This window comes from Silene latifolia, unplaced genomic scaffold, assembly GCF_048544455.1.
Source record: "Silene latifolia isolate original U9 population unplaced genomic scaffold, ASM4854445v1 scaffold_20.1, whole genome shotgun sequence".
Taxonomy (NCBI): Eukaryota; Viridiplantae; Streptophyta; class Magnoliopsida; order Caryophyllales; family Caryophyllaceae; genus Silene; species Silene latifolia.
Genome location: NW_027413163.1, coordinates 9584587 through 9611108, shown reverse-complemented (window position 1 = coordinate 9611108; position 26522 = coordinate 9584587). Strand labels below are relative to the sequence as shown.

General features: G+C 37.0%; 1 protein-coding gene and 1 pseudogene across 1 annotated transcript; both read right to left on the bottom strand.

The window, feature by feature from the left end:
* Positions 1-1706: 1706 nt before the first annotated feature.
* Positions 1707-10340, bottom strand: LOC141638302 (AP2/ERF and B3 domain-containing transcription factor At1g51120-like; annotated as a pseudogene).
* A 776-nt stretch (positions 10341-11116) lies between these two features.
* On the bottom strand, positions 11117-20122 carry LOC141638381 (puromycin-sensitive aminopeptidase-like). The gene is made up of 33 exons (XM_074447793.1): positions 19949-20122; positions 19457-19537; positions 19307-19351; positions 18697-18837; positions 18459-18534; positions 18292-18371; positions 18034-18147; positions 17879-17953; positions 17672-17779; positions 17245-17457; positions 17098-17159; positions 16956-16983; positions 16556-16642; positions 16440-16465; positions 16269-16332; positions 16099-16179; positions 15924-15971; positions 15813-15831; positions 15568-15572; positions 15470-15481; positions 15291-15347; positions 15075-15184; positions 14918-14998; positions 14641-14824; positions 14123-14271; positions 13622-13760; positions 13368-13514; positions 13155-13236; positions 12891-13066; positions 11915-12025; positions 11706-11822; positions 11491-11562; positions 11117-11402 (listed from the first exon to the last, which is right to left on the bottom strand). The coding sequence occupies exons 1-33, from the start codon at positions 20024-20026 to the stop codon at positions 11322-11324; spliced, it is 2949 nt and encodes a 982-aa protein (XP_074303894.1). The 5' UTR covers positions 20027-20122; the 3' UTR covers positions 11117-11321.
* Between the last annotated feature and the right edge of the window lie 6400 nt (positions 20123-26522).

The following is a 26522-nucleotide window of genomic DNA, read 5'->3' as shown; positions in this document are numbered from 1 at the left end:
TTGCAACTACCAGTTTCATTTACGTCCGTATGTTTGGTCTGTTGCAGGAATGGTTGCCGATAAACGGGAGGAACTAAAACAGCTGACTAATGAGGTGGTCCTTCTTTTTGAAAGGATCCGAAATGTCTTGTCCTGGGATGCAGTGGTGGATATATGCCGTGCGAGTAGGAGAATTGTGAACCTCCCAGAAGGACAGCATGAGTACCTCAGGATTCTGGATGTTTATTGTGATCATTTAGAGTCCCTACACGAAGACAAGCTTAGAGAAGAAAGGCTTCGAGAGCTTGACTCTTCTCCTTCTTCTGATGACAGTTACAGCCGATGAATGAGTGTATTCAAAGGGGGCAGGCAGGGTATGGAGGTTGGGGGGTCCTAGCATGCTAGAGTAGTGTTTCAATTAGGTTGGGGGGTCCTTCTTCTGATGACAGTTGCACTGATGTACGGTGATGTATGCTAGAGTAGTGTTTCAATTAGAGTACTCTTTCAATTAACAGTTGTACTGTTGAACAATATGTTGTAATTCAACAAATTTCTTTCGCTCATCTTTGTCTGATTCTTTTTCATCTCTCTTAGATCACTATCCACACTCAAATGCTTACTACCTCCAATTAGCTTTCCCTCCTCCCCATCAGACGATTACTACACAAGAAGCTAATCTAAACAAATCTTAATAAGCTCTCTAAGATCAGAGCTTTATGAAGAGTTGTCATCAATGTAAACAACGGAAGTTCAAATAGTTCGACAACATCGTCCGCTAAAGCTAATCCAAACAACTTCAAACAAACCACAATTTAATCAAAGCTGCATTATACAAAAAGCATAATATAATTTTATAATTTTATAAATTTGATTACTACACAAGAGTACAAGAGTACAAGAGTTAATTGGTTATAATATATTTCTACAATTTTGATAACAAAATAAACAAATACGCTAATTAACTATAACTACTTCTTAAGCTAGCTTAATACTCTATCTTGCTTAATACTTGGCTAATTAACTTGCTGCAAGTGTTGCAAAAAACTTGTATTATCAGGAATCAAATCTCCAAAATCGAAATTGAAATCAAAATCAGAACCAAATTGATCATCGAAGCTTCCACCAAGGACGTCATCAAAGTCGAAATCATCTAATCCAAGTCCTTATACTTTTCAAGCTCATTGAATACAAATTAATAAAATTGAACACATTGAACAAAAACAAAACAATGGGGAATGAATTACCTTGAGGATGAGGAAAACAATGGAGGAAATCAAATTAGGGAAAATATGAGAAAAGGATGAAGAAGGGAAGGGAATGAATGAGAGAGTAAACATCAAACACACACAAGGTAATAAAGAAAGGCAGAAGGGCAAAATCGTCCTAAAAATATGTTTTATCCCAGAAATTTTGAAAATTGACGGAAATTTGGCCGGATTCCGATATTGGGTGCAATTTGTAAACTGAGCTATTAACTTGGGTGTAATTTAATAAAAAAAATTTGACGTGAGAGTAAATGTAAAAAAGTGTATTTGACGTGGGTGTAATTGATAATTTACTCTAAAAAATATGGAGGGAGTACAAATTATAAAACCCGGTTACCTATTGTATCCTAAATAAGAGTGACAAGGGAAAAATTTGACTACTACTATTAGCTATCCGTATTACACAATTTTGAGGCAAAATTTGCGCCCTTGTCTTCATTTTCAAGAGTTGTTTCCTCAACTTTATCCTTGGTTGCTTGCAATATCTTCCTCCAAATCTTCTCCTCTAGAAGAACTTCCTTCACTTTCATTAAAACCCACAATATCAATCATATAAAATTTTGTACCAACATTATTACCATTATTATTCCCCATTAACTCACAATTATAGAAAGCCACAATATCCTTGGCCTTCAAATCCTTACTCTTAAGTCTTAACAAAACCATTCCAACCTCTTGTAAAAACAAAGCTAGAGCTACTTTGCCAATAGCAATACTTAAACTTCCAATTCTTCATTGATTTATCATAGAAAGTTAGTTCCAAATCGCCATTGTCACCGCCTTCTTGACCACTAAGCTCGTCGGCATTGAAATACTTGAGGGCATACCGCTTTGGGATCACAAGCCTGTTAAGTTTTCCAACATCGCTGGGTGTTAATTCCTTTCTGAATAGTTCTTTGCAAAAATAACCATCTTTTGGGCTAGGGCTATTATTATCCTGCCTGCTAAAGATCGTCGACACATTACTAATTATCGTCGACAATTTGTAATGACTTTCCTAATCTACCCCTCACTCTAAAGCTCCCACATATTAACATTTCAAGTACGACATTTCCGTCACCACCGCTTCAATTCCGTTAGCAAATTCAAGAAATCGACGACAAGTAATCTAAACTAGTGTTTAATTTTTTAAAAATTTGTAGTTTAGAATAGAATCGTTATTGTTAGAACGGATTAGCGATTATCGATTACCGCACCAAAAATTAATCTAAGTCAGAAAATGAATTTTTTTTCACAAAAAAAAAAAAAAAAAAAAAAAAAAAACGGACGAAAAACATTTTCGTCCAGACCAAGGTCCGGAAAAAAAAATTTCGTCCAGACCCAGGTCCAGACAGAAAATATTTTCGTCCAGACCCGGGTCCAGACGAAAAATATTTTCATACAGGTTTTTTTTTTTTTTTTTTAAAAAAAAAAATTGAAATTTTTTTTTTTTTCCGGATGAAAATATTTTTCGTCTGGACGACAAATTTCTTTTGTCTGGACCATGGTCTGGACGAAAAATTTCTTTGTCCGGACGAAAAATTTCTTCATCCAAACCCTTTTTCAACAATTTTTTTTTTTAAAAAAAAAATTATTAATTTCCGTCTTAGATTAGTTTTGGGTGCGTGGATCGATAATCGCTAATCCGTTCGTCAAATCATAAACTTGAAACGTAAACATATCTCTTGAGTACGATTTTTTTTTCCAAAAAACCATCTTTTTTTGGAAAGATTAGAGAGAGAGACAAATGGGGTTAATGGGGGGCAATATTGAAAAGATGTGTTAATTGTCGACGATAATTAGTAAAAGTGTCGACACAAATTGTTGTGTAAGACCACTTTATTCATAAGACTAGTCCAATAACTAAAAGCCCAAAAAAAATAATTAATAAACTTATAAAAAATTATTTTATTTTGATAACCTAAAGTTTTATATTGATAAGTTGTATATTTAGATATGTTAGTTTTCATCATAAAATGTTGAGTCGTTAAAATAAACTTAAAATACAAATAAACTTAATTGTTTTCTTTGGGCTTCTCTCCTTTTGGGTCAGTCTTATGCTATAAGACGGTCTTATAGGAGAGTTGTTGAAGTGTCGACGATCTTTAGCACGACCCATTATTATTGGGCCTCGTTTGAGAAAACCCATTAACTTGGGCCATTGAGAGGTACCCACAAAACTGTGATTGGTAAGATCCGTCATTGATCATATTTAGGACTGAATCGGTTGTATAGAGTGCTTGGAAGTCTGACTCATGACAAGTAAAGTCGTTCTAAGGAAAGTTTCTATGTAAGTCATGCCGGAGTTTGAGGGGTGCGCTATCATAGGCAGCGGCTGTTGGAGGAAAAACGCAGCAACAATGTAAAAGCGAGAAAACAGAAGAGATAAAACCCGAATCGTAGTGCCGTGGTAACGGAGCCACTGCCTTGAAAACTATATTCCGGTACGACCGTGGTGGCGATCAGCTAGTGCCAGTAGTTCCCCAAGGATAACACTACAGTCTCCAACTCAGTTGCGCCCACTCGGAACTGTGAGACTTGGAACGAAAATAATTATCATTTACCCAGAATTATTATAAGAAGAGAAGAGGAGAGGAGAGTGTTTGATTTTTCTGTATGTTTACTGTGACGGTAGGGCTCCTATTTATAGCAAAATAGGAGCAGTTAGAGGAGCGTAAACAGCTTCCTAAAACGGAGCAGTCAAGGACTGAAAATGGGGAGGAAGAATCGCACCCACTAACAGTCACAAAGACTGATTAAAAACCGCACAAGCCCAATGAACTTAGACAGTTCAGAAACACACAAAACCAAAAACAAAGGACAAAAGGGGGCCTTTGGCCCGCACCCAAACCCGAGCCCGAGCTCGAGCCGGGCCGGGCCGGCGCGCGCGCGCGTGTGTGTTTGGACCCAAACCCACAGGCCCAACAAACACAACAAAACCCACCTTGGTCCATTCTCTTAACCATACAAAGAAGGAAAGATATATAAACAAGAGAATCTTGTTGTTTCCCACCGATGTGGGACAACAAAGCAAGAATTTTGCCTTCTTCAATTAGGCATTATGTCCAACAATCCCCCACTAATGGCTAAGAGAAGACAGAAAGAAAGAAAACTGGGTAAAGGAAGGATTGGATACTTAGGTATCAATATCTTTCGATTTGAATTGACACTTTAGTGAAATGAGGAAACAACTTACTTACAGCGAGAGAATATCTTGCGATTTGAATTCCTAGCTGAGCTTCGGTCGATACCCCCCACAACACATATCATACCTTCAGATTAAGATCGTTCCGCGAAAGTGCAACGCGCTCTTTTAGAGCTATGCGTTTACCTCGGTACTAATAGATGTGTTCAGAAGACTTCACATAGTCTAATGATCGTTACACCTACGTAGGTGACTCAAGTGCTTCTCAATAGCACTTCTCACATGAGTCATTAAGGACTTAAGTCCAACCTGGTGTATAATTCATCAAGTGCGTCTCAAAAGCACCACCATAAAGGCTATGAATCATACAACGCCATAGGAATAGAAGCTTTAGACCTAGTCAAGTCTCACTCTTGACCTAAGGACTTAAGCCCCATTCCCCTCGACGTATCAACGACTAGTCTCCTAGCCAGCCCTTTAGTAAAGGGATCAGCAAGATTGTTTTCGGACTTCACATAGTCCAAAGCAATCACTCCATTGTCTTGGAGTTGTCTAACTGCAGCGTGCCTTATTCGAATATGCCTCTTTTTCGAATTGTAGACACTATTCTTTGCAACACCAATAGCAGCCTGCGAGTCACAGTGCAGGGAGACCGGTGTTAGCCGTCCGCCCCACACTGGTATGTCAGCTAAAAGGTTTTTCAACCATTCACCTCTTGTCCCCGCCAACTCAAGAGCTATGAACTCAGATTCCATGGTAGAGCGTGCAATACAAGTCTGTTTAGAAGACTTCCACGATATAGCACCTCCACCCATGGTAAAGACATAACCACTAGTAGAACAGATCTCATCGTTACACCTTGAACCCGCATCACAATATCCCTCTAACACAAAGCAGAAATTTACTATAATGCAAACATAAGTCAACTGTTCCCTTTAGGTATTTTAGTAAACGACGAAGAGCATTCCAGTGTTCATTGCTAGGGTTATGTGTATAACGACTCAGTCTACTAACTGCATAAGCAATATCTGGTCGAGTACAGTTCATTAAAAACATCACACTACCTAGGATTTTAGCATACTCTTCTTGGGAAACACTCTTGCCCAAGTTTTTACACAATGCTACACTAGGATCATAGGGTGTTCTAGCAGGCACATCATCAAAGCAGTTAAACTTTCTCAACACTTTTTCAACATAATGAGATTGACTTAGACAGATTCCATTGGGGTTTCGGATGACCTTAACTCCTAGGATAACATCAGCTTCTCCTAAGTCCTTCATCTCAAATTGTGATGACAAAAATTCTTTGGTTCTAATTATCACCTCTAAATTATTACCAAGTATTAACATGTCATCAACATAAAGGCATATAAGCACACAATCAGATTCTATTACTTTTGAATAAACACATGAATCAGAATTGTTAACCACATAGCCATTACTTATCAAAGTGTTGTTAAATTTCTCATACCACTTTTAGGTGCTTGTTTCATCCATAAAGAGACTTGTTCGGTTTACACACTTTACTCTCTTGACCCTCAATCACAAAACCTTCAAGTTGAGACATATAGATCTCTTCCCTTAGTTCACCATTCAAAAAAGCGTTTTAACATCCATCCGATGTATAACAAGGTTATGAATAGCGACTAAGGCGATAAGAGTCCTAATGGTCGAAATTTTGGTCACAGGAGAGTAAGTATCAAAATAATCAATACCCTTCTTTTGTGTAAAGCCTCTAACTACAAGTCTAGCTTTGAACCTCTCTATTGTTCCGTCGGTCTCATTTTCTTTTAAAGATCCATTTACTTGTGATGGGTTTACTACCTTTAGGTAAATCAGTCAACTCCCAAGTCCGATTTGACACAATAGAGTCAAGTTCACTTTTAATAGCATCTTTCCAAAAATTAGCATCAATGGATTTCATTGCCTCACTATACGTTTTTGGGTCATCTTCTATTAAAAAGTCAAACAAATTCATCACTAGCACAAACAGAGTATCCATGTTCGACAAAGAAAGTTGAAACAAAATCAGCTCCAAAGTTCTTTGGACATCTAGGTCTCTTAGTTCTTCTAGGTTCAACAACATGATCAATAGAAGTGCTACTACTAGCATGTGAAGAGATATCAACGGATGTAACAGTAAAACTAGGAGGTGAATCAACATTCTTCTCGTAATGGAAAAACATGCTCAAAAAACACAAAGATCTCTAGCTTCAGATATAGAACGGTCACTTAAAGACATGAATCTATAAGCAGAACTATTTTGAGCATAACCTATAAAAACACAATCATAGGTCTTTGGTCCAACGGTAGGTCTCCTAAAATCTGGTAAACCCACTTTAGCCAAACACCCCCACACCTTAAGGTAACTCAGGTTAGGAGGATAGCCCTTCCAAATTTCATAGGGTGTCTTGTCAAGTTTCTTATGAGGTACACGGTTAAGAATGTGACAAGCCGATAGAATTGCTTCCCCCCACATATCGTCAGATAGGCCAGAACTTAAAAGTATAGCATTCATCATCTCTTTTAAGGTTCTATTTTTTTCGTTCAGCTACGCCGTTAGACTGAGGTAAGTAAGGTGGACTAGTCTCATGTATTAAACCGTTAGCGGCACAAAAGTCGGCTAGATAACTAGATTTATACTCACCACCCCTATCAGACCTTACCCTTTTAATTTTTCTCAAATCGAGTTGATTTTTTCGACTTCATTTTTAAAGTTTATAAACGATTGTTCGCTTCATCTTTAGTCTTAAGCGATAGACACGGTGTACCTTGAACAGTCGTCTATAAAGGTGACATAATAATTCTTTCCACCTCTACTTGCCACATTTTTGAAGTCAGCTAGGTCGGTGTGAATTAACTCAAGAAGACTCGTATTCCTAGTTGTGACAGGTTTACTAGGTTTCTTTGTGAATTTAGCCTCAACACAGCTAGCACATTTAGAGAATTCTTGACTCGTCAAACTTGAAATTAAACTCATAGTTCTAAGTTTTTTTAATATAGTCAACATTCACATGACCTAATCTACCATGCCAAACATCAATAGACTCAGCAATATAAGCAGAAGTAGATGCATTATTATTAAAAACCTGATCGATGCTCAATACAAAAAGACCCCCAGACAGATAACCCTTGCCCACAAATTCCCCATTACGCGACATTACAACCTTGTCAGCCTCAAAAACAAGTTTCAAACCAGCTTTGTTCAATAAGGCACCAGACACGAGGTTTCGACGCAATGAGGGTACAAATAAAACATTGGTGAGAGCAAGTGTTTTCCCCGAGGTGAGTTTGAGAAAGATCTTGCCTTTGCCTGTGATGATTGCAGATGAAGAATTACCCATGTAGACACATTCCCCACCGCTACTTCCTCGAACTCAAAGAAATAACCCCTTATCGACAGAGGTGTCTAGAAGCACCAAGATTCAAGACCCATTCAAAGAAGATTGCCCACCAGATTAGCTTCCACAACCACAAAGCAAATGACATCGTCAAATCACAACAACATTAGCTTCAGCAGTTTTTCTTTTCGATTAGTAATCGGTAGGCTTTGTGACCGCTTTTCCCACAGACGTAGCAAACAATGAGACCCTTTGGTTTCGAATCTTAGCAACCGGTTTGGTATGCTTCCCTGGACCATTCTTCTTAGTCGACCCTGGTTCTTACCCCGACCAACCTTGGCCTTACCCTTACCCTTGAACTTCTCGGATAAGACGGACCACCGGACTCAACCGTTAGCATTAACAAAGCAGCAACGAAGTTTTTAACGGGTTGACTAACGGGTTTGTCTTTAAGGCGATTTGCCTCTTCGGTCCTCATGTGTCCGACTAGTTCTTGGAGAGACAGTCCTTTTTCTTATGCTTAAGGTGGTTCCTATAGTCGGACCGGGAGGGAGGGAACTTTTCTAACAGAACATTAGCCACGAAAATGTCATCTAATTTCATACCCTCATTAACAACATCAAAGACAAAGGTTCTCGTAGACATGAACTTGTTCCATGATGGGTTTCCGTCACCATCCGAAATTCCACCACTTACCCACAACATATTTCTTTTTCCCCGCATCATCACCCCATACTTAGCCTCTAAGCTTTCCCATATCGTTTAGACGACTTATGGACCATAAACAGTCAAACAGGTGTCGGTCATGTTGTTTAGAAGTTGGCATCTAACAAGTTTATTGTCCTTATCAAATTTCTTAATATCCTCTTCGTTTGACTTAACAAAGAGATTTAGCGGAGAGGGTGTTCTCTACGGTCTCGGAATAACAACCCTCTTTAACAGAGCAAAGCGGGTCACTAAACAAAGACATAATCAATTTCCGATTGTTCGAAAAACATCAACATTTACGACCAACGCTTATAGTTATGACCGTCTAATTTCTCAAGTTTAGTCAAATCGGGAAGGGTTTTAGCTAAAATGCAGACGACATTGTTACAAAGAATTAACAACAACAAATATATAGTTTTCAAATTGTTGGAGGAAAAACGCAACAACAATGTAAAAGCGAAAAACAAAGAGATAAAACCCGAATCGTAGTGCCGTAAACGAGCCACCGCCTTGAAAACTATATTCCTGCACGACCGTGGTGGCGATCGCCTAGTGCCGTAGTTCCCAAGGATAACACTACGCCTCCAACTCGATTCGCCCACTCGAATCGTGAGACTTGGAACGAAAATAATTATCATTTACCCGAATTATTATAAGAAGAGAAGAGGAGAGAGAGTGTTTGATTTTTCTCGTATGTTTATCTTTGTGACGGTAGGGCTCCTATTTATAGCAAAATAGGAGCAAGATTAGAGGAGCGTAAATGACTTCCTAAAACGGAGCGATCAAGGACCGAAAATGGGGAGGAAGAATCGCACCCACTAACATCACAAAGACTGATTAAAAACCGCACAAGCCCAATGAACTTAGACAGTTCAGAAACACACAAAACCAAAAACAAAGGACAAAAGGGGGCCTTTGGCCCGAACCCGAGCCAGGCCGGCGCGCGCGCGTGTGTGTTTGGACCCAAACCCACAGGCCCAACAAACACAACAAAACCCACCTTGGTCCATTCTCTTAACCATACAAAGAAGGAAAGATATATAAACAAGAGAATCTTGTTGTTTCCCACCGATGTGGGACAACAAAGCAAGAATTTTGCCTTCTTCAATTAGGCATTATGTCCAACAGCGGCCGCCAAGTCCTCTGTCTTGAAGTTGCCTAGCCAAATGCGGTTGTGGTTCGCGTTAATTTGGGCACCCCAATTACCATTTGCTTGGGGGACAACCCCTTTGTATTTTGAAGTGGGTCGCGTATATTTGGGCACCCCAATTACCCTTTGCTTGGGGGATATAAAATTTCTAGTTGATTATTTTCTTCATGTTTGGATTAGGCAACACACAACCTTATTTTGTGATTTTACCATATTTGCTCATGACGGATTTTACACAATTTTTTTTTTAAAAAAAAATAGAAATTAGGAGACAGAAATGCCGCGTAAAAAGTGGAACTATCTTAACAATTCGTATCATTGTACGTAAAAAATGAACTTTTGTCAGAATTTTCACTTCTTTTATGTTTTATGTGAATTTGAAAAACTCATCTGATTGTTTAATACGGGAAATTAGCTAAGCAATTTCCTCCATTATAGAGAAACTGAAATTCATAGACTCGGTTTATGTGAATTGCGGTATCCAGACAACCTGCTAGTTTATACATGAGTTAGAGTCGATACAAGAGTTGTCGTATTTTTTCATAGGGTAACCAAACAAGTAATTTTAGTGTATCAAATGCTTTTTAACCACGGCTTTGTTGGTGTCTCACTTTTATTAATTTTACCGTATATTAGAGCACCCACATTGGGGTCTTCATGCATTTTCACAAAAAATGTGAGAATTGAAGTGACAATTAAATTGATTAAAAAAATGCAAAAGAGGAGAGGTTGTGTGAAAAATCTCACCTGTGCGAGAAGTAGTGAAGAGCCATTGGTGACCCACAAATAGAATAAAAAATAATATGAAAAGTGGGGTTGTTGGAGTTGCACGTGTAGTGTGTAGAGCCATCCCCAACAGCTTTTTTTTTTTTATCACAACGGATACATGAAACAGTAATATTGAGTGTAATTAATTTTTTTTTTTTGCAAAAAATAAAATAATCATAATTTATAATTTTTGACCCTCTATAAAATGAGCCTAAATATCAACATATTTTCTCACATTTCTTCTTCTATTTTCTCTCTACTTAATCTTTTACTTTGTTTTAATTTTCTTACTGCAATGTACTATTTTCTATCTTTATTTAAAATAAGAAAATATCTATGTTAAATAATGACTCGAGATTAAATATTGTAAAAAAAACGAAATTAAGTGTGAGTTTCAAATTTCCCTTAATTTATATGCAAAAAAACCGTTAAAAAAAAAAAGAGAATTGAATTTTCAATAACAATAAAAATTATAAATTATAAAATCGAAAATTTTATCTGATTGCAAATAATGAAAATGAAATAAAAATAAATATAGTGTAAGATAGTGGAATGTTGAGGTGGATAGTGTGGGTATTGTAAAGGACTATGAAAGAGAAGGAAAGTTGAGTATTTGTTGATGTGGTTGTTTTTTTGATTTTTTTGGTGAATTTTGGTGGTGAGTGGAAAGGTGAGGTGGATGGTGAATTGGAGAGAGAATAGGTGAAAAAGTGTATCGTGAAAATTGGTGAAATTTTCACAATTGCGGATGGTCTTATGATCAAATCATCGATGCGGAAACTGAAAAAAAGTTGAGTTTAATTACCACTAAACGATGTATACTTGTTTCTTTGAACGGCCGCAAGTCCACAACTGAGTAATAAACCCACAATAGTTCAAAAACATTTATTATTTTTGGAAAATAAATCTGCCTCAGAGATCTGGGGTTTATTAGTTTTTCTTGAAAATGCTAAAAGTACAAGGAAATTTCCCTGGAAAAAGAGCATCTAATCTGCCAAGCTCTTTGAGGCAATCTCAAAAACGTTCTCCGAAAGTCCATTGCAGGACAATATCTTCTCCAGCTGAACCTGCAATTCAACAAACAGCAATGTCAGCGGTCATGATTGTCCGGATGAAAGGCTTGGGATGTATATGAGCAATAGGAGACTAGCTTACCTTTGCAAGGGTTTGCCTGGTCTCATCATAACGCTTCCATCGAGATAAAGACGACACCATCCTTGAAGCCACCTGTATTACAAATTTACACGGTTTTGGGTTAGATGGAGATTTAACAGGTCTCCTAAAATGGCTTGGGGTAGATAAGAACTAAGAAGGATCGTCATACGATACATAGTCTCTTACTCTCTTTAAAGATTCAATGAACACGATACCTGAGGGTTAATTTTATCTAGCTGAACTACCAAATCTCCCAAAAACTTATATCCCGATCCATCCTTTGCATGGAAATTTACAAGCGATCCACAAAAGCCTCCGATCAACGAATAGACCTAATCCACACATGAGTAACATCATGATCTCATGATAGCATAAGGCATTTGAAATTTGAATATAAGAAGCATGATCCGACCAAAAAACGAACCTTGTTTGGATTGCGAAGGTCAAATGCTGGATGTTCCAAGAGCTTCTTAACGTTCTCAACATTGCCAGGAATGTCCGACATTGCTTGAAGTGTGAACCACTTGTTCACAACCTTTTCCCAACAGGAAACAAAGAAGCGAGAGTCAGTTATATAACGACATAAAAACCGAGTTGAACAAAGTTATATTAACAATGATTTATCTAAAACACTTAATTGGTGGATTCAAGCTTAAAAGGATTTGGATGATGATTCGTGCTAGCTGATCCCAAACCATGTTGGTTTTAAGGCTCTGTTGTTGTACCGTTAGAATAAACTAAGAACACAATTTATTTAGGTGAAATGTTGAAATCCCTCGAGTTTCTTTCTTGTAAGCAAATCACCATAAACTCAATCGAGCTTTGAAAAATTTCAGTATGAAAAGGTCTCATATGCATTAACTAAACACATATCTCCCGATTCTCCCCCAGTCCATCACCCTAATTTAACCCCTTCCCCAAAAAAGGGTTAACAATACTCTTGGGTGCTATTTGGTGTGAGACCAGCAGTGAAGCCAAATGAGTAGCCCAAAAAGCGCTTAGGGTAAGATTTTAAGGCGACTCAAACCCATTTTCAGGAAAAAATAGTTGACCACAGGTGGGGAGTGCAATTGTCATCAAAGAGGGGTGGGGACAGTGTCGGCTGGGGCTGACATTTCAGGTGGAAGAAACAGGGTTGGGGCGATCAAGCTGAAGAGGTGGTGGGGTCGAGCAGTTCTGGTGGCGAGATTGGGAATTAATGGGTCTAATAAGACAAGAAGAGTTCACCAATCCCCACAGAACTACTTGCTAAGTTTAAGATAGAATCAGACAAGTGATGCATCAGTGGATGACATTAAATTGACAAGGTAATATGAAGATATGCAAACTGAATACAGCAATCTTGAAATAGCAGATAAATAAAGACTAATCTCAGTCTCAAATCACCAGTGCCTACTCACCAAAAAGTCATTCTGCCACTTGTCATAGAAGTCAGACAGAATTTCATCCCGAACTTTCCCTGGGTTCTGGGAAATGGCTGTCAGAGCTCCAAATTGATCACTCATGTTTGTTGCTGTTTTATACTCATTCAGTACAAGTTCGGCGCATTTTGGATCATCGAGACATGCAATATATGCTGCAATATAGACATTTTGTTTTAGAGTGAAATACGGTATATAGTTATGAGACCAAAACAATAGGGAATATAAAGACTGATAACTGACCAAGTGCAATATTCTTTAGTGCACGTCTAGCCATATTGGGATGGTCAAATACATATTGCTCAGAACATCTGTTTTCTTCAACCTGATAAAATCAGAAGAAGTTCGTTTTCGGTAAATGTCAGCATAACAGCATTTAAAGTCATTGAAGAGGTGTTAATGTCAGCATCAAAATTGCTTTCCCCCTTCTGAGAAATAAAATAATATATTGCTCACCGTGCTGAGAAACTCGGATTTTAGCTGCAACGCAAGCTGCTTTCTGATGAAAGTTCGGACTTCATGAACAGCATCAGGATCTGCTACATCCATCAAATCCATGATCTCCCTTTCACTAGGAAGAGTTATAGCCTTTGCAATGAATTCCTTTGAAAGAGAGAAGGAAAGAGAATAAACATCAGTACATTTTTAAAATGTAAAAGAAAGAAACCAGAATAAGAAAATACAAGAAAAGGATGATATTAAGTTCATACTTTATCCAAATTTTTGTCACCAAGAATGCATTTGAGACCATTGACAAATTTTTCGTTTAAGACCAAAGGCTTATTTTGTTGGAAGTCTGCAACTAAGCTCAGCATCAACTTCCTGCCCAGAATCTGACCAGCCTCCCAACTGCATCAGAAAGACCCATCAATCAGACATATAGCACAAGAACATTACCGCTATGCGTCAAGGGCTCACGTAAAAAGGCGTGGTAAAGGGGGTCAGACGTACACACCCTTGCCATTGTGTAAATAGCACAAAGAGGCTGCCACTTCACATTCAAAAGAGGGGTGGCCAATTAGTGAGTCCTTTTGTTTTATTCCATCATAATCGAAACCAAAGGATAACGAGTCTTTGTCTTACTAGACCAACCCATTCCATTAGCCTAATACTTAATTGATGAATAGGTTTAGTTGGTCTCACATGTGTGTGACGTGTGAGACCTTATGTAAGACGGCCCCATACAAGATTTCACTGTAATCTACACATACCGGTTGAATTCATCAGAATCATGGGCAAGGAGGAAAAACAGGTCATCATCAGATGTATCAGATTCAAGACGGATAGGTGCACTGAAGCCCCTTAATAAAGAAGGAACTGGCTTCTCAGAGATATCAGAAAATACAAATATTTCTTCTTTCTGCAAGGATTCACACAGAGAATAGTCAGAGCGTAGATGTAGATGGCACATACTGAAGCCCATCATCAAAATATCATGACCATGGTATTAAATTTGGGCCTCAACATCGCACCACAACCGATTTATCAAGGTCTGAAGGCTACTACGACTGAATTTTAAGACGGTATGACCGGGATGAGATATCAGTTCCATTACGTTGCGCAAAGACCGCAATAATTATGAGATCAATCTAAGTTTAATACCATGAGAATGACCGTAGGATTCTCAACTGGGTCAACTTTTATGGCAGGTAAATCTCGTGGTTTCATTAAAATGTTATATCCGGGAAGAAAAAAAAAGAGAGAGAGAGAAAACCACTCGCAGTCAAACCTTTGTTACACGGAGAACAGTAGTGTAAGTAGGTTGACCATTGGAAGACAAAGACTCAAATTTTCCATCATGATAAACAGATGATAACGGAATGTCATTTCCATGAGAGTCCAGCAAACCGACAGCAACTGGAATAAACATGGGCTCTTTAACTGATTGCCCAGGAGTTGGTGGAACCTCTTGGCTGCAAATTTATCCCACAAACAACAGGCATTGGCAAATGTATAGCAGAAAAATAAAGAGAAGAAATAAGGACCTGAGATACTATTAATTGTACCTGAAATTTAAGGTAAATGTCTTCTTCTCGGCATCATAAGACGAGGTTACTTTTACATTAGGTGTCCCAGCTTGCGAGTACCTTATATTATAGTTATTTGTTAATCCAAGAAACCAACGACGTTTGAATTAAACGAGCACATGAAACAAGAACTCACCAAAGTAAGAAATTTGAGAAATCTGCATTATTTGCATCTCTCATAGCAGAGTAGAAATCTTCACATGTTACTGCTTGTCCGTCATGTCTCTTAAAGTACAAATCCATACCCTATTGTTGAGAACGTATATGTTAGACTTAAAAATAAAGACGAGTATAGAAAAGGAAGATAAGAAATGTTACAGTAAACAAAGCACCATCTGGGACTGTTTATTACCTTCCGGAACCCTTCGCTTCCCAACAAGGTTTTATACATCCTGACAACTTCTGCTCCCTATTAATGGTAAAAACAACCTCAATATACATAAACGAAAAAATTATGTACAATAGTAACACAAATTTGTCTTAGCCTTATTCAAAAAGGTTGGAAGAGAGAATTTCGAACAAAGCGTGCACCTTTTCATACACCTGCATAAGAAACAATACTAAATAAGTTGTTTGTGACAAACAAAAGGTCCTACAAGTAAATGCAGTGGATAGAAGTCAAGACATACCGTGACTGCATTTTCCACCAGATGTCGTATGTCAGAGCATAATTCAAACCATATCAGCAGTTAGTAATTGGAAAAACATTCACGAAAAAATTAAGGTATATCGAAACAAAGAGTCTAGTATGAGCCCAGTCTCATATGTGAGATCAACCCAAATCCTTTCCTTGTGTATTCAACGGGTTGGTCTCACAGAGCCACGGGTAATACCATCAGTTTTTGTGATGTAATAGTTAGCAAGTGAAAATTACCAGTGTAGAAATTGTCCATCTGCAAAAATTTCCAGACAAACAAAAATCATGACCGAACTTAAACAGAAAACAGGAAAAATATATGAACAAATGAGAGAAAAAGAAACCTACCTTGATGTATGAGTGTGGACGAACAGGATGAGCCATGGGACCAGCATCCTGAGAAATGAAAATCAAGGTTAACACATGCCATAATTCATTACTTGTTTAGGAAAAAAAAGGGGCTGAGAATAGATGGTAAAAAGCATTCACATCAAAGAGAAGGCATCAAGCCAGTCAAAGTTACCTGAGGGTACTGAAAATTTCGAAGCTTTGAAACATCAGCAATCCGTTTTACAGTGCGACTTCCCATGTCCGAGGAAAATTCCTATGCAAATATAATAAGATTACTATGAGAGAAGGAAATGACAGTAGCTTAATTCCTACGAACTCATACAGGATCTTACAAATGTCTACCTGATCACGGAAAACAGTTAGCCCTTCCTTCAAGCTGAGCTGAAACCAGTCGCGGCATGTTACTCTGCGGAAGGCATAAGAAAGAAAGTTACTCAAAATCCATTAAGGGAAGGTACTAGCATAATTGCAAGAGAATAGAGGGTATATGCTTTAAACAAGATTAATTTTTACCTGTTTCCAGTCCAGTTGTGGAAATACTGCAAGAAAACAATATGGGCAAGAATTAAAGGAGGCTAAGTCAGAAAAAAGAAAAAGAAAACCATAACTATCTAACCCTCAAAGCATACCTCATGACCAATCACACCCAAAATTGCAGCATAATCTACATCGGTAGCCGTTTCTGGAGATGCCAAAACAAGCTTAGAATTGAATATCTGCCAGAAACAAAACTTGAGTTTAATCACAGTTTGTTGTATAAGACAGTCTAAACAGTAAGATAAGCATACAAATAATAGGACCAATCAAGCAACTCATATTACATATACAGTATGCAATATTATCACAAGTTTAGAACGTTAGATGTTTTATACAAATACAGTTATTTTTCCTTTGGGATACTCTCCTTTTGGGCCAGTCTCATACCATAAAATCGTCACATAGGAGAGTAGCGCTTAGCGGGTTTCAAAATTCATATTTATATCAACAACAGCAATCACTAAATACTAGTTAGAGATTCCAAGAGCATACATTCAAACTCTTGTTTTCCATAGCTCCCCTGCCAAGCACACCAAACAATTTTGAGTCGTTTTCACCAAACTTATAAATACCAAAAAAAAAAGGCATCTACGGTAGAAAGATAAACAGAAGATTTCCTTAGAAGATAACTTACATATTGAAGTCTGGAACTGCGACAATATTAAAAAGATCCAAGTCATACTCTAACCCAAATACCTAAAATAGAAGAGCATATAGGTTTAGAATCAACTTAGCATGTTAGCATTTAACTCGCAGACATCTAAAAATTTAAGAAACCAACATCTTCATCCCACTTCATTGCAGCCTTGAGAGAATACATGGCATGAGCCGTCTTAGGCAAGTCTTCAGAGGGGGTCCATATCCTAAGAGAAACCTCGCGTCCAGAACGAGTAACAAATGTGTCATCTCTGCTCTCCAGCGAGCCAGCAACTAATGCAAACAAATAGCATGGCTTCTTGAAGGGATCCTCCCAAATGGCGAAATGTTTCCCACCCTATAATAACGCAAACAAATAATAAACCTTTAGTTAGTTTTTGTTTTGGTCTATGAAGCCACAAGGGCAGTTTTGATGATGACGGGTTTCGAACGCATATTACGAGTACACACCTCAACTATTTACCAACTAAGCAAGATGACATAAGCATGCATCATAATAATACTGCTGAAAAAGTTGTAGAAATTGCCACAGACTGACTTCTAGAGCTCACCTCAATATCTCCTTGACCAATAAGATTTCCATTGGATAACAAGACTGGATACTTGGACTTATCAGCTTCAATACGAACGGTATATTTTGCCATGATATCAGGACGATCCTAATGAAGTAACAAATTAGCAATTTGAATGAATTAACTCCTTCAATTAAAAAAAAAAAAACAAAAATTGAATAATCAAGTAAAAAATAGTAAGCAAACCTGAAAAAAGGTTATTTTCCGGAAACCCTCTGCTTCACATTGAGTGCAGAAATTACCAGAGGATTTGTATAAACCCTGTGTTAAAGAATGTGACATGGATTAGTTATTATTCATAGAGAATTTACGTGACTCATAAGATAACAAACGATCTTTACCTCTAGTGATGTGTTGCTTTGAGGGTATATCTCAGTAACAATTTCCAAAGTGAATGTACCACTAGGAGGGGATGCGATCGACAGATGACGTGAATCAACATTAAAATCTCCCTCCTGAGCAAAGCCAATAAGTAATAAGCATTTATGTGAGCTCAAAAAGATTCAAACAAATGTTATAGAGCTCTAAATTAATGACAAAAGAAAAAATGAAAGCAAGATGAGTTGTCCAGAATTTGTACATAAAATATACTAGCACACCTTTAGATCATTCCCATTAACTTTGATGGAGATTAGCTTTAGATCACCGCCGACCAAGTTCAAAGGAGATGGGGAAGAACCTACAAACATGACAAGAATTTACTATCAAGTTCAATTTTTACGATAGAGCTCATTCATTCATATAATGGAAACAGGTGCTAATATACCTTCAACTCCGGGGAGGACGGTAATTTTTGAAAACACAAGGGTCTTTTCTTCGTCCAACAAAAATTTCAAATCCACCTTCAAAAAGAGAAAAGTGATAGGTCAAAACAAAGATCTCATAACTACAAAAGTCAAATAAAAGAAAGCAAACATAAACAGCACACTCCTCAGGAGCGTAGTAGTGCAGTACAACTACCCAGTATATATCCCACTTTTGGCAAGCAAAAACAAAGCACATACAGTATCAAAATAGTAATCAGGCTTCTTGTAGTCCTTCAGGAAAAATTCTTTAGGAGCTTCCATGTTCAATTCTTCAGCTTCCTTTGGCAACGGTTCAGTTGCAACTGAGCAGATAAGCCTTCCTTTGACCTCCTTACTCCTCTGAATACAAAAATGTAACATGGTAATGAGGAGGTACAAAACGTAACAACAAATACATAACACAGCATATGAATCCTAAATTACTTAGGCCCGAATCCCGATTCTTGAATCTTTCTGAATTGAACTGAACTTAAACGACCTAACCTGCCCCGAAAAGTAAAAACGGACAGAGCTAACTTAAAAAATAAGACCTAAACTGAACTGAAATTAGGTGCAAAAGAGACAGGCCTTGGACACTTAACTTCGGTTGTGTGTCATATGTCTGACATTCCGACACGGCACAACATTCTCACACTTCATTTTAAGTCAAAACAATAAACATTTCAATAGACTAGCCGAGTACGATAGTCCGACACCATGTGGCATCCAACACATGGAGCGGAATCAGAGTAACACAACAAGAAACATGACAGCAATGTGTAGTGCAATAGTCACAGTACAAATTGAAGCTCATAGTCAACAAACTTACATATAGGGATGAATATGGGAAACGACGGGTCCTTTGCAGCGCAGCCTAAAACCATAATCATATCACATTCAGTACAGATTATCCTAAATTGACAATAGCAAAATAACAAGTAGAAAGACATTCAATGTCTACAATAAAAAACAAACCAACCTTCAAACTAGAGATCCTTCTATAGGTAGAGAGACACTTGGCTGAACGTTGAACTGGTGCGACTCGACACAAACCCTGTAGCTGTAAGTGTAACAGCAAAAATCGGAGTCAATAACATCTAACAGCAAAGTGTCCCCACATTACATATCATAGATGGATCTCAAATGGGACTCAATATCTAATTTGTTCATTCTAAAATCCTTGATTTCAACCTCAAGGCAACTACATAACATTAGATAAACGGCTTTCGGATTAAAAAAACTCGCTGCATGAACGTAAAACACGGCTCAAGTCCAAATTTCCTATCAACTACAAACCAACAACAATCACAAAACTCAATCCTTCACTAATTCAAAAACTTAACACTTCTACATCACTAATTCACAAACAAAAGACACAATATTTCATTAATCTCTGACCAAATTAAAGTACAAACATACATAAAAACGATCCGAAAATACAAAACATGAGAAATTATGAAAAGGTAATCACAGGAGAAGATGAAACCAATCCCAAAAAACTTGTCTTGGATAAAACTGAACATCTACTAGGTAGAACCAACCGAGCCATTCAACTGAAAAATACAAAACCCTGATGGATTATTAAACCGTTTTGGGTTTTAAAATCGAATCGGATATTTTTGCTCAGCCCTAGCACGTCACCACTTAAACCCCAAGAAACAAAATCAAAAACCCCAAAATCCCAAATCACTAGAAGAGTGAATATCCACAAGAAAATAAATGAAAGGGTGAAATATGAGGTGGGCTATAAATAACCTATCAACCCAATTGTTTTTATACCTTGATAATTCAAAAAAAATGACAAATAAAATTAATTAAATTGAATGGATGAAAATAAAGTTCAAAGTAATTAGAAAATAAAAGAATTAAGATTTGTGGGAATTTTACCTTAGAAAAAATGAGGATGATGATGATGGTGAGAATAACACAGGAATTAACGAAATTGAAGATGTATGATTTTGACACAGATCACAGATGATTTATTTATACTAGGATTGATATAAAAAAGATCAGTTTGAATATTTATTTATAAAAATAGTTTTATCTATTTTATTACTCTTTGTATCTCCATCAATTGTTATCTTTGCTCTTTGAATACCATTTATAAATGAGAAGAATCTTTTAATTAATTTACAATACCTAAAATATAGTCTCTCATGAAAAATATTGTTTGATTTAAAAATATCTACGAAATAAAATGAATATCGACTAATATACAAAATGCAAATGATAACAATTGATCCGAACAGTAATTGATAAAATGGCAAAAAAGTTAACGTAACCAATAAATGGGCGACCTATTTAAGGTTGGGTTGTAGATGGCTGTTTGTCTTTTGGATTTTTGTGAACTTTAAGGAGGCCAAATTGCGGTGCTTTATCGAGATGAAGTGATCTTTTTATGGCAAAAACTTTGGAGAGACGGTATTTCAATAACATTATTGAGAGACCTCTAACTGACAATCACTATCACATGAAGGGTGAGGGACCCACGAATTTTATGATAAACTTATAATGTCTCAAACTAAATTAGTCGGAGACGGTCTCTTATAAGAGCTACTGTCTTTTTATTTCCTTTCATTTTTTTCAACACAAATTTTCATTGTAGATTGAAAATATTCGTTTATAGTTATAGACGGTCCAAATATCCACTTATTTTAAGCATAATATAAGTAACAAGTTGCATGTGGACTCAAAAATATCACCACTTTAAGTATATTTAACTTGTCTTTCACTATAAACGGATATATCCGTCTATAATAAAACTAATTGTTTTTTCAATAGTATATTCCAAATTAATTTACCGAATTTGAAAAATTGTTAATAATCATTTTATTAGAAAAAATGAAGAAAAGAAACGTAATGATCCCTACTTGTACTCTACTAGGTCACGTAACGAAAAGAAACGTAACGAAAAGAAACGTAACGATCCCTACGGCATGTTTTGGCGGGTCTTATCCTGCATCCGTCCCACTTGGAGCGGGTGCGGGTAATGATTTGATGGGTCGTGGGGTGGGGATGGGCTTCAAAAGTGTCATTCGTCGCGGGTTGTGGGGCGGGTGCGGGTATCACATGAGACTCACCCCAAACCACTCTGCCCCGCCCCACATGTCCTTGCTCTGCTTATACCCGCTTTACTTATAAACTTAGACAAATTTATACTATATAAAAATAAAAATAAAAATAAAATTTATAATTCAGATAAAAAGGCTCAAACCGAAGTGTTGTTGTATACTTGTATGGTTGTGGAACTTCTTTGCTTTATTTTTTTGCCTCTACATACAAAATAAAATGAGACTCTTTGTTTCAAATTTGTTGTTGGACTTACTGGGATGTACTATCTATATCTATATTTATATCTATCTATCTATTTATATCTATCTATATAAAAGTATAATAGAGTAACCACTAGACACATGCCAGCCTCTCATTCATTCCCAATACTGATTTTTCCGCCTACTATCTTAGGGAATCTTTGGATATTCTTTAATACTCCCTCCATTTTCCTATTTTCACCCAATTTCCCTTTTTTGACAAATTATCTATTTTCACCCAATTTTTTTTCTTTCTTTATTTGGACTACCTTTTTCATTCTTTAATCATTCTTTTCACCCCATTTAGATTTCTTTTATTACTATTTCATTCTTTAATCATTCTTTTTATCTCACTTACTAATTTTTTATTACTTTTTCGTTCTTTAATAATTTTTCTTAATATGTGTAAAAAAAAATGGGGTGAACAAAAAAAATGGAGGGAGTAACTAGTTTAGATCCCGCGCAATGCATGCGCGGTATATATAGGGTTGTTATTAGTTATATGTTAAATTGACACGTTATTAATTTTCATATTTCACGCCTAAGTATTTTGATTGGAGGAAAAAAAAATAGATTTGTCTATTTATAAATTTTCTAAATAAAAATTCATCATATAAACTAATAATATGAGCTTATAGTTTTATTTTCTACGGGTAATTATGCGTTCAGTGATCAATAATAGCACCAAATGAAAAATTTAGCAATATATAATTTATGGGTATATCAAATTTATTTTATATTAATCAATATTTATATTTTAGAATTTAGTAACAAAACTATACTTTGATGAAACAAAATATGATAAAAGGATAATGGTTTAATGGAATAAAATAAATCTTATTTTTTCCTTAATTAAGGAAGTGCTTTTGGAGGAAAACATTTCATAATCCTTATTCTTTTAGTATAAGGGGGTGTTTGGTAAACGGCGGATCGAGAAATTTTCAGTATATTTAAGACTTTTAGCATATTTGACTCATCAATCTACTATTTTGAGTGTTTGATAAATGACATATTAAAAGAGTAGATTGGAGCTCAATCTACTGTTTTCCAATATGCTGCTATATCCAGCATATTCACATTAGTAGATTGTGAAATATGAATCTGTCAACAATCTACACATAGATACAACAATCTATTAACCAGAATCTGCTAATTACCAAACACTTTTACTAAATTTGCTAATTGAAATAAACTAGTCAAACTTGTTAATCCAATCTGTTACTTATAATCTGCTTGACCAATCTGCTTCTGTTGATTACCAAACAGGGTCTAAGGGGGATTTTTGGATATTCTTTAATAATAACTCAATATATTCACTAAAAAACTCCAATAGTGAATTATTTTCCATTTCCTTTTCTAACAGCTTTTCCATTTCCTTTTCTGCCAACTATGGAATTTTTCTATAAACTTTATACACAATCTACGAAAAAAAATGGAAACTAATATTTGATCAATCAATAAATTAAATATAAAATTATCTTCCAATCATGTGTAAATAATATCTTTAGACTCAATCAAACAATAACAACAACAACAACAACATCAGAGCCTTAATCCCAAAATTATTTGGGGTCGGCTGACATGAATCATCCTTTAGAACCGTCCATAAGTGAACGCATACCTCAAAAAGCGAATAGAATAGGGAAAATGAAAAATAAAAGGGGGGGCGAAAATGTAATGGAAAGTCAAGGTAAACTTACAGGTTTTAAAATCGAATTTCAGATTTCTTTTATAAAAACTTAAAATTTAAATCGAGAGAAAAGATTAAAACGATTTTGAAAACCGAAATAGAATTAAGGATCCGGAATGCCTTAAAAGTAAACCAAGTAAAATATATAAGAAAGTGGTCGGTAAAAAAATGTAATAAAGGAGAGAAGAACAAATAATTTAATTTTTTTAAATTAAATAAAAACACTAAATATGTCAAAAAAAATTCAAATACTAGAAAACAACATGTATCCTTTCCCTCCATTGTGCCCTCTCTGTCACCATACTCTCCTCAAGCCCCAGAAATCTCATATCGTGCTCTATCACTCTCAACCATGTCTGTCTCGGTCTTCCACTACCTCTAGGGACCTTTTCTGTTCTCCAAGTCTCTGGGCTCCTAACTGGTGCGTCCAAAGGTCTCCTTCTCACATGGCCAAACCATCTTAGTCGGTTTTCCATCATCTTGTCCTCTATTGGCGCCACTTTTACCTTTTCCCTAATCACCTCATTCCTTAATCGATCTTTCCTTATATGTCCGCACATCCATCTCAACATACGCATCTCCGACACACTCATCTTTTGAATGTGACAATGTTTCACGGCCCCACACTCGGAACCGTAAAGTAAGGCAGGCCTAATTGTCGTGCGATAAAATTTTCCCTTTAATCTTTGGGGCATATCTTTATTGCATAAAAACCCCGAAGCACCCTTCCATTTCAACCATCCCGCTTTAATTCTGTGAGCCACATCTCCGTCTACCTCCCCATCTTTTTTAATAATAGATCCTAGATATCTGAATAATACTCCCCGCCTCTGTCGATCTCGACCCCGCCACTTTAGTGAACGGACACCTCAAATACTCAGTCTTACTCCTGCTCAACCTAAACCCACGAGTCTCTAAAGTCTGCCTCCACAATTCCAACTTTCTCTCCACCCCCTCTTTCGTCTCATCAATCAACAAAATATCATCAGCAAATATCATACACCAAGGGATGTTGTCCTGAATATTGATACGTGCATTTTATATAGTCTTTTTAGCCTATTTTTGCACGTATTTCTATGCACTTTCATACCGTTTTGTATTGCATTATGCCCCGAATTGGCTACTTTGGTTTGTTTTGTTTGTTTTGTAAGAATGAACCTTAAAGTAGTGGAATCGTACCCTTTTCGTCCTGTTTTGCATGCATTTTGAGGAGACGGGAATTTTAGTGTAATACTCCGTATTTATAAGTCTTGAGGTACTCTATCGAGTAGGCCTTACTCTGTCGAGTAAGGGTATGTGGCGTTTTAGAAAAGTTTCTGACCTGTTGGGTACTCGATCGAGTAACTAGGTTACTCGATCGAGTATCTCGGGTACTCGATCGAGTGTCCGGTTTTACGGGGAGTTTTCTCGGGTTTTGTTAATTACGCGATTAAGGTATATAAGCTTTATCGTCATTATTCTAAATCACTTTTGCAAAACCTAAATTACTGTTTAAGAGAGAAAGCAAGCAAGTTCTTCATCCTAATCGCATAATTAGCAATCCCCGGAGTTTGGAAGGTCAGTTCTTAGCGTTGGTTATACCGTTGAGTTCCTTGCGTCGAGGGTAAGATCTATGTACCCTTTTTGTTGTATTTCCTTTATTTTGGTTAAACCCTAATTAAGGTATTTGGGGGTTTTTGTATAGTATATGATTCGGTAGCATTTATATGTCGTATGATAGGAGGAGGTTTCATAGAGGAAGCTTTTGATTCAAAGGCGAAAGACCGTCGATTGTGTGCTTACCGGTAGGATTTCTACTCGGTATTAGTCCCATAATGGGATATTGGTTGATGTGTTGTGTTTGGTTGTTTGATATAGTAATTGTATTGTGATTGTGGTTGTGAACGTTGTCTATGGTTCGCGAGGCGTGACCTCGGCTGAGTAGGGTCACTTGCGGGAGTGGCTTCACGCCCTAGTTTCGCCTTCTGTGGAACCCGCCACAGAAGGGATGTGCACATTAATGGACAGGGTTATCGCTCACTATGTGGAGCGGGGATTTGGTGGGTACGGCTGCGGTCCCCCACTGGCAGGGCTGGTCCAGTGGACAGTCAGTGATCGAGATGATTAGATTTGGCGTGATTGTGTGTGTGTGACGATTAAGTCATCTGTTATCTTATTGTTAGTATATATTGAATTGTGTGATTAGTCGACCCGGTGTTGTTTTGTAAACTGCGGTGATCCATTCGGGGATGGTGAGCAGATATTAAGCAGGTATTGAGATGAGTACTGGGATAGCTGGGATTGCCACGACATGATGATAGGAGTCTTCCGCTGTAGCCTATTAGTTATTTACATTTCAGTTAGAACAGTCAGTTTGAGGACATGTATTATACGTTTGGTTTGGTTTTGAGAATTGTAACTCTTCGCTAAGTATTTATATTTAAACGTTGTTTCTTCATTGTTTATTTGATTATCATTGCCTCGGGTAACCGAGATGGTAATGTCTTCATACCTGAGTGGTCCTGGTAAGGCACTTGGAGTATGGGGGTGTTACAAATGGTATCAGAGCGACGATCCTGAAACCTGTAACCAATGAACCTAATGAACGTAGGGAGTCAATTAAAATGAACCAGGGGTAAAAGTTGTAGGAGCTAATGCAAAGGCTTGGGAGACGTCCTAAAGTCGCGAACTTGCCCTACAATTTTGAACCGGTCACATGGGGGGTGTATGTCAAGGTCATATGTGTTGTTTGGTTAGCTTGTGTAAGAATGTGATGAAGTGTGTTAATTGTTGGATGTTTGAAGTAGAAGGTTGAGTATGTGAAAGAAAGATTAATGATATATGTAGACTTGTTGTTGGAGTGATAACATGTTGGATGTTTATAAGGTGGCATTTAATAGCATGATATATTGATCTTGTAGATCGTACGAAAGAATGCGTAGCATTATATGCTTAGTTATGATATAATATGTGGTTATATAAAGTTTTTAGCATGTTGGCATATGATATAGCATGCGGGTAGCGTATCTGAGTTAGCGTGACTCGATCGAGTGGGACTGACTCGA

Bases quoted from the DNA above. Each gene is read 5' to 3' on its own strand.
- LOC141638381 (XM_074447793.1), bottom strand. From the start codon at position 20,026: ATGGCTCGGTTGGTTCTACCTAGTAGATGTTCAGTTTTATCCAAGACA. The intron at 14,272-14,640 runs GTTTGACTGCGA...GAATCCTTGCAG, and splicing joins CTGTTCTCCGTGTAACAAAG to AAAGAAGAAATATTTGTATT. The intron at 11,403-11,490 runs GTAAGCTAGTCT...GTTGAATTGCAG, and splicing joins CCAGGCAAACCCTTGCAAAG to GTTCAGCTGGAGAAGATATT.